Source organism: Camponotus floridanus, unplaced genomic scaffold, assembly GCF_003227725.1.
Source record: "Camponotus floridanus strain SB8 unplaced genomic scaffold, Cflo_v7.5 scaffold3, whole genome shotgun sequence".
Taxonomy (NCBI): domain Eukaryota; kingdom Metazoa; phylum Arthropoda; class Insecta; order Hymenoptera; family Formicidae; genus Camponotus; species Camponotus floridanus.
Window position 1 is genome coordinate 4,900,009 of NW_020229436.1, and position 12,975 is coordinate 4,912,983.

General features: G+C 32.7%; 2 protein-coding genes across 2 annotated transcripts; both read right to left on the reverse strand.

The window, feature by feature from the left end:
- Positions 1-985: 985 nt before the first annotated feature.
- LOC105254377 (sodium- and chloride-dependent GABA transporter 1) lies at positions 986-9,899 on the reverse strand. Its single transcript, XM_011263015.3, has 11 exons — positions 9,553-9,899; positions 6,353-6,658; positions 5,506-5,640; positions 5,282-5,410; positions 4,842-4,974; positions 3,739-4,110; positions 3,165-3,381; positions 2,229-2,381; positions 1,894-2,097; positions 1,562-1,732; positions 986-1,420 (listed from the first exon to the last, which is right to left on the reverse strand). Exons 2-11 carry the CDS (start codon positions 6,651-6,653, stop codon positions 1,283-1,285), a joined length of 1,953 nt encoding a protein of 650 aa, XP_011261317.1. The 5' UTR covers positions 6,654-6,658; positions 9,553-9,899; the 3' UTR covers positions 986-1,282.
- An 837-nt stretch (positions 9,900-10,736) lies between these two features.
- On the reverse strand, positions 10,737-12,870 carry LOC112638403. Its single transcript, XM_025410057.1, has 5 exons — positions 12,619-12,870; positions 12,461-12,556; positions 11,922-12,172; positions 11,245-11,491; positions 10,737-10,971 (listed from the first exon to the last, which is right to left on the reverse strand). The coding sequence occupies exons 1-5, from the start codon at positions 12,868-12,870 to the stop codon at positions 10,876-10,878; spliced, it is 942 nt and encodes a 313-aa protein (XP_025265842.1). The 3' UTR covers positions 10,737-10,875.
- Positions 12,871-12,975: the final 105 nt, after the last annotated feature.

The following is a 12,975-nucleotide window of genomic DNA, read 5'->3' on the forward strand; positions in this document are numbered from 1 at the left end:
GTTGAGTGCAGTATAAACTGCTAAACTTTGTGTTAGAAACGTTCTGTATCCTGCTACAATCCAGTTGATTATCACGACTGGTTGGAATTGAAGATGTCTCTTCTCGGTGAATGCATCGAGCCACTTGAAAATACATATACGATACATGCCAAAATTACATTATAGTTTTATTTTATTACTTGTACTTTAGTATATTACGAATATATTTAGTAACTGTCAATAACTCTCTATACGCTACGCTTCTATTTTACTTCGCACGGTTGCAGCAAATCTTTTAATGCACTCACCAAGCGGAATCTTTGAACGCATGAACACTCGTGAGTGTACCATTTTGAGTATGGACACAAGAAATGTAAATTTCTATCTAATTTTAGGAGCTCGCACGTCGTTTCTTTATTATGAGAACTTTCAATTCCTTGAAACCAGTCGAATTATCAACCAAATGACCTCTCTATTAAAAATTCATATACCTTATCGCGATATAATCGCGATATAAAAATATACTTCTTTTAATTCATCCCCGTAAATAGGTATTTGAATGCACACTCTCTCTAGCGCAGTCTACTATTATTATTTCTATAAGTACTTCTTTTAAACCGCCACGCATCTAATACCTCTCTTATTATGCCTTCTATCTTAACAGCTTGGTCAACACAAACGAATCATTTATATTTAATTGCGATCTCGAAATAATTTTCTTGTCAGCTAAATTTCTCTCTTTTAAAACTTTAATAGCTGGCATCATTGATAATAAAATTAAACAATAAAAAAAGCTTGAAATCAAATAATAAGTTATTCTTATATTTCTTAAAACATTAATCCTTAATATATTTTTTTATAAATTTATATAAATGTATGGAAAATTATATATAATATATTATATATAATATATAATTATATATAATATATTATAATATATTATATATTACATAATTTTTAAATAAACTTTCTTTGAAATATTTCTTTTTTTTTAAATAATTCAAACGTATTAAAACGTTATAATTGACCAGCTATTAAGGTATTAAGGAGACCTTTTGATGTATTTATCAGGAATACTAAAATAAATATAATATCTATGATTTAGCATTAAATAAATAATAATGTAATGATCGCTTCTTAACTGAACGAAACTAATTAATTTGACACGCGTCCATTTTGACACAAATTACTACTGAATGTCCAATCGTGCTGGACTTTTTTAATTTTGTTTATCTCTATAAATATATTATTTTTACGATAAGTGTAACCTAATATATGAATTAAAGATGATCGCTAGCGTCAATCATGTTTGACTCAGGAAACTATTATTTTTCGTAATTAAGCCGGCGCTGCTTTCTGACATAGGTATAACGGCCGACTTCTCGCCTTTCGGTAATTTTGCATGCGATTTTATGTTCGGCTGCAGACCCTTCTGGAAATTCTAAAAAAAGATTGGTAGATTATATTCGCGACTCGGATTAAAAAGGCGAATTAAAATAATTATGGCCATTATTATGTATGTACGATAATAGTTCCAGATAGCTTTCATATGCATACAATTTGCACGCAAAGTCTCATTTACCTCCTTAAGCGATCCTGGCGTCATTATTATATAATATAACGCGTAACCTGGTATCCATATCATAGATGAAAGACTCAAGCATACTCCCACTATTTCCGCCCATGTCGGATACTCATAACTGCTGCCATATTTAAGTGGCTTATATTGCACGATTTGAAATACGAAGATGAACTGAAAGATAAGAAAAAATGTAATTGAGGAAACTTTCGCATTAAACACTTTATTTTTAGTTTATTCGTTTCTTAGTACTAGTTTATGCTTTCCACTTTATTTGACAATAATATTGCGAATTAATTTACATAAATAATATATGTAATTATTATTATACTCACGACCATGATCACCGGCGCGAATAGAACCCAGCATATGTACCAAAATTTATTCAAACGAATTCCCATCATCTGATGCACACAATCGCAGAATTTCTTCGCTCCGAAAATCCACGATATCGCGATCGTTTGGAAGAAGCACACCCACAAAATGGACATACCGCTCGCGGAGTAGAAATCCATCAATTGGAAAATATAAATTCCACCCTGTGAATAATAATATTTTGTAATTTTCCTTCTATCAAATTTTTCACTGCGTCTAAAACTGTTTATTATATATTTGATTCCACTTTTTTATTATATATTTGATTGATTGACACGGTTCGCCGAATACTAACGTTCGTGACCATCGGAATTCCGAGGCCAAACATTATCAGACAGATAGCAATGGTGAACTTGATCCTATGAGGACGAAGTATATCCGGCCAGTAGTCGACCATACCGGTTATGAAAGATTCCACGATGCAAAATTCACTGTCGATACCGAGTATCTGTGTGGAAAGACGAAGCGATTCGTATATGATCATCTTACATTTGTGTAAAAAGTTGGAAGAATTCTAATTTCTCCATGCTTAACCTTTGCTCCAAAATCTACGTTTAAATTTATAACTTGTATTCCATAATATCTACAATATTCCATTAAAATTATAATCAGTGATCTGTTAAGAATATGATTCTTACTGCTACACGATTAATTAATCTTATAAAGACTAACTACATGAACAATAGTATAAATTATATATACAGATCGCAAAATTTTAAGATTTTTAAGAAAAGAATTGAACAAGCCTGACTGAAAATAGTCATTACATTAAACTTGTAAATTGTGAAATGTTTATAAAAAATAAGATATTATATTATTATGTACTATATCAATTTATTAATTATAAATTTATTAATTATTTATTAATTATACTATTTGATAGAATTTTGCGCTAATATCGTTTTACACATTGCAGAGGATTCAATTGATTAAAATCTAAATTTATGTTTATGTTAATTTATTTTTTGGAAATAAAAATCTCTTGTAAGAATTTTTCAATCTTCTTTCAGTATCACATTATTTTAATATTATTTTCCGTGAACATTTCACAATTTTTTTTAGCACAAAAATATACAGTTCGACGTTAAATTGTGACATGTCGAAAGAATCTTCCTGCCGAGGACGATAATGTTACGTGTCCAAACCCTTTTTTACAGCGATGTATGTACATCACATAATATAAATATAGACGGCGACAGCCGATTCCGTCGTTGGAATAGCAATTTCTTACAAGCAGCATCACGAAGAATATAATGGCCCATAACGAAGCACCGGGTAGCTTGAGAACGACCTCGGGATACGTGAGGAACACGAGACCAGGCCCGCTCTTGACGACCTCGGACACCTGCGTTTGCTGTTCCAGAGCGATGTGACCCAGTATCGAAAATGTTACGCAACCGGCCAGAAGACACGTCAGGGTATTGACTACGCAAGTGATTATTGCGTCTCTGCAAGACAAAACTCCCTTTTTGAAAGACTCCAGCAACGACGACACCGTCGTATGATTTAAAATTAAGAATAGAACGCGCTACAAAATCATTATACGCAATTGTCGCAATTTAGGCACAAGTGAGGCCAACGTGAAATCTGACACGGCTAACGTGTAGCGATACACATGGATTATTCAAATCTTCATGGAGCTGCGAAACCGACGATAGCAGCATCGTGAAAGTTAATTAAGTTGTACGAATTAAATTCTGCCTCGACATTCTTGTTGGCGAACAATTACTTTTCGAATGGCTGTTACCGAGGCTCGATAATCTTGCCGTTAATTGCCACCCGGGAAAGGATCTTACATCGCTTACCTATAACAATTGTGATGGAACTTGTTGTAAGAGCCTAGGGCGGGCAGGGCACCGGTACCGATACTGTACGCGAAGAAGATCTGGGTAGCACCGTCTATCCACGGTCCGGGATTGCGCAATTCTTCCCATCGCGGCGTCACGTAGTAAAGCAAACCGTCGTACGAGCCCTCTAACGTCACCGCTCTTCCCAAAAGAATGAAAAGCACCACGTACGGGAACAAGGCTGAAAACCAGATGATCTTACCGCTCTGATGTAGACCGCGCCGGATGATAAAGTAAACGAGTAACCAGCCGACAATCAAGCAGCCTAACAGCTCCCACTGGACTTTGCCGATAGTCTCGATGCCGGACGTGATGCCGAGGACTCGCCGACTGAAAATGCAACGTCATTCTCTGTAATCGGTTCAAATATTAATATTCAAAAAAACACGAAGATCCCTTAAAGATCCGCATCAATATCCCAACCGTGACTTTACCTCAGGTAAAGTCTAATAAGTTGTGATAAGAGAACAAATGTGAATATAAATACATATTAGATTTAATTAGAATTATATTATGGAATTAATGCAATGTAAAAATCACGACAATCTCTTGTATCATTCATTGTTCATTTCATCCCGCGAAATGAATATATAATGAGTTTACATTAAATTAATAAGTTGTGTGCAAATTCGCGATGAACCTAAATAAATATGTTCTCTTAAGATTAGTTGATTGTTGACATCAATATGTTATATAAACGCGATTGCACGAACGAATTTGCTTCGACCTAATTTTAAGAAAATCAATATTGCATTTTCTTATCATTCTTACGTCCTGCACAAATCCCCCGATGCTTTCGAACTTACATCATCAGCTTTATAATTCTCGTAAGGGACAGTTCGTTAACTATATGTTTTATGTATACTTGGATTACGTAATCAAAATTGTTAGATCTAGAAAATCCGCTAATTTAAAGAATATTATATAAAAAATACATATTTATATTACTTTCGATCAAAAGGGAAATTAACTAGCACTTTTTTCGTTTTCTGTAATTCTTATTATATATATGTTCATATTATTTTGTTTATATATTATAACTAGTAATGTGCTTCACTTACTCCCAATATTCTTCTACAGGCGTAGTATGATGGCAGGTATTATTATACATGATATTATTTTCGACAGGTGTTTTAGAACAATTCAATCCATGCATGCTAGCATCAAAACAATCATTCGTGTTCCACCAATTTCCTGAAAAAAGAATATTTTATTTTTATATAGAATACAAATTTTATACAGCAAGAATCTAATTAAATATATAAATAGCAATAAAGATGCGTTTACTCCGCTTAGTATTTTATATAAATATTATTTGAATGTAGAAAACACAATTCTTTTTTAATACAATACTTTCAGTTATCTTTAATCATTTATTGTATAAAATATAAAGATGTAAGATCTATTCTAAATATTTTTAAAGATTCTATAGTTTTAAAGGATTTAATATATAACATAATTTTCATACAAACGTTAGATACTTTTAAGAGATGTCACTTACCGCATCCACTCCAAGGTATTCTGGGTAAATTTACGAATGTGCTTATTAAGTAAAAAAGTGTCCAAGAAATGATTATGCAATAATAAACATCGAGGAAGAATACAATAGTCATCGTAGCATATCCCACACCTGAAATAAGATAACAATAAATTATTGATTATTAATATATCGTTGGCCGAGTTATATAATATTAATTTGAAGATATCGAAAAGTAATTTTCTTACCTTGCAAAAGAGGACATAATTGTCCTACTAATGACATTCCACCAGCTCCAAGATATTGTCCAATAGCGACTTCTTGAAAAAATATAGGGATTCCGCAAAACAGCATCGCGATACCGTAAGTGATCAGGAAAGCACCTGCAGCAAAATTCCGAAGGAATGAAAAAATAATAATTATTCAATTTACTTGTGCAAATAATAATTATTACTTTTATGTCGAGTGATAAAAAAAATAAATACTCTATCTCGTTTATAATTTAAATCACTGTCCTTTCCTATTTTAGAATATGTTTTCTTTATATGATACATAAAAGAAGTTAATTAACAGTGCAGTTGTAATTAAGCTCTTGGGGAAAAACGAAATTATGAGCTAAACTATATTTTAGTTCGCGCAATTTTCTTTATATATTAAGAATGACTTCATAAGCTAGAAAGGTAATTATGCATGTCGGATGCCACTGAAATTTAACGCTTTATGCGTTCTCGACTTGCACTGGCAATTTAAAGAAAGTCGCAAATGAGTAACCATCAAGAGTCCTAAGAGTTAAAAAAATCTAATAAAACAGTTGATTTTGAATCACAAATATTTTAAAATGAATGACAAAATTGAATTAAAAATATGTTTTATTCTATTATTGCAGAATAAGTATTATAATACTTTATTATTATTAATCTTAAAATAATAGTAAAAAATTAGATAATTAAATTGCATAAATAAAACTGTGATAATAAAAATAAAATTGATAATATATAATTATGAATTCGTAGACTAATTTAAGATTCCAATACTCCATATTTAGAACGTTTATATAGATTCTTTATGCAAATCTGGTATTATAAATCGACTTACCGCCGCCATTTTTATAGCAAAGGTAGGGAAACCGCCAGACATTTCCCAGTCCGACGGAGACACTTATGCAAGAAAACAGAAAGTCGAGTTTATTGTCCCAACCGCCGCGTTCGGCATCTTCCTCTCTATTGCTCATCTCGATCATTTTACCCTGCGGCGAGGATACTGTCATTTTTGGTACAGTGCGGGACGGCTCGCGTCTTTTGTCCGTCCCCACCGATTTGGCCTTGAACTCTATGAAGGTCTGATCGGGGTCGACTTGATCTTTCTCCTCGCCCCAGTAATACATTTTCTCCGCCATGGAGCCTGTAATGTGTCGAAAGTTGACATTGAATATCTGGAGGGATTGCGAAACCGATCCTTGAGGGTAATTGAAAGGATGAAACGCAAATTCTCTTTTACGACCTTCGCATTATCGATTAAAATTGTTCTAGTTTTCCTATCACGCATAGTACAAGCACATTTCTGGTAAAAAGAGATACACGCGATATCATCCTATATAAGAGAACCCATGTAAGAGATTGCTAATTTGAATGTGAAAAGAAATTTGAAAATGTGAAAAGAAATTTTATATTATTATTTTTTTCTGACAAATTCAAATTAAAGGATCGTTGGAAATAATATAACCAATAATATATCGACCAAAACTAGCTAGAAATTTTTTGTTTATTAATTATGACATTTCGACCATATGGTTATGGTCCTTTTCAAGTAAATAAGATCAAATGACAGATATAAATCATAGTGTTGTAAAATGCACAAGTCATGTTTGCACGCTCATTACATTTTAATGATTATATTATTTCCAATGATCTTTTGATTAATTGACTAGCGATATTAAGATAATTTATGTTAGTTAAATTCAAATTAATTAATAATTATCAAATGGAGATTAAAATGGAAAGCTACAAGCTAATTTATAAAGCTGAATTTTTTTAAATCTACGAAATCAATAATTAAAAAAGAAATTTATTAATATTTACAATTGCTTTTATTATTTTCTTTAAGTGTTAAAAGTTCATTTTTTTATTTTTTTTTTTTTATTTTTCACATTCTTTTTTAAAGAAAAATTAGAAATTCACAAGTTTTATTTTACAAAAATTCCCATTTCATTTTAATTCATTTATTTCCTGAGATTCTTTCAATATATAAATTCCTATTTAGCAGAAATCGATCAAGTTTATATCACGATGTAAATTCTCGAAATCTTGTCAATAACACAAGTGTACATATTTTATCCAATACCAATATTTCGTTGTGACTATTGCATTCATAGGCAAGCGATACATCTTAGCGATAAATTTCTCTGCTCATGTTTCAATAAAATCTAGCATGCAATTGCAAATTGATAATGAATAATTACGAATGTCGTTTGGGAATTACTTTTTCAATAGCCGCCCCGTTTCATTTATTTCTCTCTCTGATTTTTCATCAATATATACATGTCACACATATAAATTATGTTGACCTTTTGAATAATACAAGTGGCATTTAGGTGTAGATATTATTAAAGATAGCGTAAATAATTGCATTAACATATATCAATTCATCGTTGAATTAATATCGCGTATTACAAACGCATTTACTTCAAATTACATAATGGATATCTGTCATAAAACTTCTATCCTTGCCGATAATCTGAACAAACAGAGAAGCTGTTGTAAAAATTATTGAATCAAATTTATTTAATTAAAACGGAACAGCTGTTAAAAAATTATTTAATCAAATTTATTTAAATGGAATTTGATGGCAGCGGTTTTTAAACATCTTTTAAAGGATTCTCTTTTCAATTGACGTAGTCGAAGCTGGACCTACGCAACCGATTTCCCACTCGACGTCCATTTCGCGTGCATTATCCTCGTCACACGCGTGTACACAAAAACGCGTGTACGCTCATTGAAAAGTCCCCTCCTTCAGAAATTTCTCTCTTTCTGCCACCCTGCTTCCTTCCCCATTGTAGTGCTGCCAATTCGGGATTTCGCGGATGAAGGGGGTGCACGTGCGAAATAATATACGCACGTGCGAATACGTGTACGAGTGTGTATGCTGCTGCGATTGTATGCGCGCATCGTGCGCGCGTCCTGCGCGCGGATGCTGAACGCAAAATCAATATCAAGTTTACATCGCGTCTACGTATACACGTGGACCATGAACCTCGGTCGTAAATTCGGATACGACGCAATGGCAAGCTCGCTGATACCCTATCGGATTACGATTGTGTCACAGCAGCGATATACAAGGATGTACATCGGGATATTTGAATGCTTTAGATCAGGAAAAAAGAGAAAGAGAAAACATATATGGAGAAGGAGAGGGAAAATAAAATATAAATATAATCTTTAAAACGATATCATGTATAGAACTAGAAATAAATTGCTCATTGCATGATTAACTAAGAGAAATAATATTATTCATTTTTCACTAAAAAATATTTTTACAGTGATAACAAAATATCAGCGCAAATCATTTAACTTTGATATTTCCTGACATTAAAATTTTTTTTTAATATGCACTTTTTTAATTAACTTACACTTTCAAATGCCAAATTATATGTGTATTTGATTTAATACAATGGCACTTAATACTTAATACATTTTATTAATGCAATATAGTTGCCAGAAAATATAATAACAATAAAAAAATATTAAAAGAAATTTCGTAATTCAAGTATCTAAAATAAAAAATTATATAAAATGTTATATAATTAATACATTTATAATTGTCGAGTACAATACTGATTCTTTCTTGCCATAATTATAAACAAACGAAACCAACAAGATGCTTGCATCATGCGCCTGACTGCGCGAGGAGAAATACATGGTCGTTAATTAAATGGCGTAGGTCGTGTACGAATATAATCTTAATTGTTACACGATCTATACGTTTGTCGGGTGAAAATAGAATATTAAGCCAGATTTATTAATCGTTGGCGGGAAGAAAATAATATTACAACTCTCAAAAATTTATAGCCTCACCCATGCAATTTTTCTTAAGCTAATTATTCTCCAAATATAGCTAGATACAATTTGCATCTTGATGTCCAAAAAATGATATAAAACTTTGTTTCCATTATTTTGCGTAGTAGAATTTATTTTAAGTTTAGGTAGATATTTATATCACGCGAGGGAGCAAAATAAAAATTAATATTTAAATATTATAAAAATTCTGTTTGTTGATCTTGTCGAAAGAAATTCTCTTACCAAAGATTGCGTTAAGGATTCCGATGCACTAGCCGTGACCGTCAATTTTCCGTCTCGTCGTGATAGGATCCGGAATTGCGCGTAATCATTACATCGCTCGAGGAAGCAGACGTTTGCTACGTCGCAAAGAATCGCTCACGCCCGAGAGTCCGCTTTCGGATCAGATCTCCTCCTGGGTCTCTTTCTGGGGAGGATTTCCCGAATTGAATCGAATCGAGTGATTCGTGCGGATTCACTTGTCAGGGGTGACGTTTGCTAAAGCGCACTTTCGGAGTAGACGAGGTTTATTTGACGTTACTGACGCGTCGGTCACGGAATATCTGCGACCTACCCCACAAGAGATGTGGTTACAGAATAATACTACCGTTCAAGATGGGGAATGTTACCCCCTTTCGAACGCATGCGCGTTTTCGCGCACATCCCCGCCAACCAGCGAAACTAAGTGGTGGAGTCCTGGGATCCGGCAGTGCGGCAGGATCTTTTACTCAATAATCAAAAAGAGGATAGGAGAATTCGTCACAGGATAAAATTGTTCTGTACGTTTTTTATAGATACTAACAACGAAACTATGACATTCGAAGAAATAAAATAGTAAATCATTTTGGACAGATTCACCGAAATAAAATGTATCAATATATTGCTTATTTATTAGAAATCTATATTTTGGTAGTAAAATAGAATAAAAAGTTATAAAATAAAAGGTAATAAAGATAAGTAAAAGTATTAAATAAATAAAATAAAAAGAAATGTGTTACTTGATGATTAGATAATCGACAAAATTATCGTTAAATGGAAAACTAGATCGAATTTTCACGAACAAATTAATGTATTTTTTTTTTTTAAATCTGTTGTATTAAAAATTTACGTGTAAAAAATATTACAACAGAATAGAGAAATTTATATTTATTCACAAAAAATTTATATATATATACATATTCTATTAATTGACATTGAATAGAAGGTTTCGTATTACGTAATGTTACGCATTGCTTTACTTATTACGTACATTTGATGATATATTGTTCGATATAATCTCAAAAATAAAATCTCGCTCGCCTACGATTATATATCACTCGTATAAAAAATATTTTTATAGAAATTTTTGTATAAAAATAACGCATAAATGTTATATAGCGAACTACAAAATCTTATCGAAATATAAACAGCATCGCGTGAGGCGGTTATTCAAATTAAACGTCATCTACAGTGATGCAAGTTGACGTGTCGCCTTCATGGAAATTTTTTCATATTAGCGTTATTCGCGATTAATTGAAGGCACGTGTTCTATAGTGAGCATTCGACGAATGCTAGTGACTAGTCTCTTCAACATCCACTCGATTGCTCGCTAGAATTACCCGGTATCACTGTGTGACAGCCACGTCGGTGTCGGAATTGCTTGGCCGCGAATTTGTCGGGATCCTGGAAGAGATAGCTGTCATTGCAATTTATCTACCGAGATTAGGAATTTCTTCGAAATTCCGAAATTTTTAGAAAAAAAATTCCTCTAAAGATGGGATAACTGCTTCAATAAGTTCGCTTATTTGTCTGCCTTCGTTTTTACGTTATTCTTATTTAGAAAAAAAAAATGCAAGATAGTCAAGTGAAATCTGTGTAGAAATAATTGTAATACATCAAACATAAAAAAAAATAATATAAATAATGGAGAAGAAAAATTCCCTTTTTCATTATTACCTGAACGTCGTTCACGCCCATGACTGTGTGAAAGGATTTCAAAGATATTTTTCGTTGTGCTTCCTTGAACGCAGAAAAATTCGGCGGTGGCATCCAATTTGTTCCATAAGAGATCGGACGTATATCTCCTCGTGCCGCATTCGCATCAGTGGATATTTCTGAGTGACCGTCGTCGCAAACTGAGCTCATTTCACTGTCATCTGTTGCTGCATTTGCCTCGGAACTTAGTAGAAGTATTTGTTGCGTTCTAGGCACGAAAATTTCACTCATAGAATATTTTATTGATACATATCATTATTTATTATTATTATTATTATTATTATTATTATTATTATTATTATTATTACTATTATTATTATCATACATACTAAAATCTAATTTTTTTCAATTTAAATTTTTAAATTATTTATTATTTTAGAGATTTCCATATTATTATTACTATAATTTTTTTGTTTTTATAGATTAAAAGAATTAATATGATACTGTGAAATAAAACTTGAGTTTCAAAAAAAAATAATATAAATACACATACACTTTATACAAAGCTGCAAAATTTGTTGATTAGAAAAATTCAAATTGATATTTGCAAAATATTTACAAACAGAATTACCGAAACAAAAATGAGATAATCGAGGAGATAATCGAAACACCAATTGCAATACTATCTTGTGACCAACCTATCTTGTGACCATTCTATATAAGATTTCGTCATCGCGAGAGCGTTCCGAAGTTTATTTGAAATTTTTTCAACGAAAGTTTTCAAGTGATCAATGTTTATTGCGCATCCTAGTGCAATTATTCCGATCGACATCGCGATGATCCAACTGATAAAACAAGCCGACATCACGGGCGGCTGTGTAGGTGCAGGATAGTACGAGGACCAGACACGTTGCCACCATGGATATGAAATATCTCGATACTCAGTTTCCTAGAACGATTTTATATATATTTGTTTTTTTTTATATAATTTTATAATTATATAAAATAATTAATAATTATAAATTATATAATTTTATAATTATATTATCAATTTTTATATAAATATAAAAATATATTTACGTATGATTAATGTGTAGAAGAAAGCTTTAGAAAGCTATTTCTTATTTTAATAGAGAAGAATGTTTAAATTCTTTTATATAAAATCAATAAAATAACAATTTGAACATTATGAGATTTCTTTATCCATCACAAGAGAAATAATAAGGAATCCACTCACATAACTCCAATAATGCCAGACGCTGCAGTAGAGTATCCTTTGAAGGATCAGCCATAACCATAAAAGCGCGGTAATCGTGAACCAGCTGATTGACACCTTGAAAAAACGTGCACGTGGAAGAGCACTAGTTACACAGCGGATCTCTAGAAATCTCGTACCTGAAAACTTTTATAAACGAAGGTCGCGAAGTGAACGCCGACGAGATCCATCAGCCAAGCGAAGGACGGAGGATTCTTCCAGAGGACGAGCAGCACAGCTATCACGATTACAAAGGACGGTAACGTGTGGATAAAGTCCGGCCCGACTGCAATTTTAGCGTATTCGCGAAACACCCTGTGTCGCAGAAACAAGATCTCAGGCACCGAGAGCAGGGTCGCTAACTGCGAGTCTAGCGCACTCAGGCAGGACATTACTGACGAGTCCTCTGATCCTTTGGGAGTCACCGTCACCGCAGAGGACATCGCGGTTACGTCCAGTCGCATCCAAACGAACGGAAATGCGTGAAATAAACCGTG

Coding starts and splice junctions, on each gene's coding strand:
- LOC105254377 (XM_011263015.3), bottom strand. CDS start 6,653: ATGGCGGAGAAAATGTATTACTGGGGCGAGGAGAAAGATCAAGTCGAC. Junction 5,411..5,505: donor ATTATGTCCTCTTTTGCAAG/GTAAGAAAATTA, acceptor ATCTTATTTCAG/GTGTGGGATATGCTACGATG. Junction 1,733..1,893: donor TCGCGCCGGTGATCATGGTC/GTGAGTATAATA, acceptor CTTATCTTTCAG/TTCATCTTCGTATTTCAAAT.
- LOC112638403 (XM_025410057.1), bottom strand. CDS start 12,870: ATGTCCTGCCTGAGTGCGCTAGACTCGCAGTTAGCGACCCTGCTCTCG. Junction 12,557..12,618: donor TCGTTTATAAAAGTTTTCAG/GTACGAGATTTC, acceptor CGTTTTTTCAAG/GTGTCAATCAGCTGGTTCAC. Junction 10,972..11,244: donor TGGGCGTGAACGACGTTCAG/GTAATAATGAAA, acceptor TATCTCTTCCAG/GATCCCGACAAATTCGCGGC.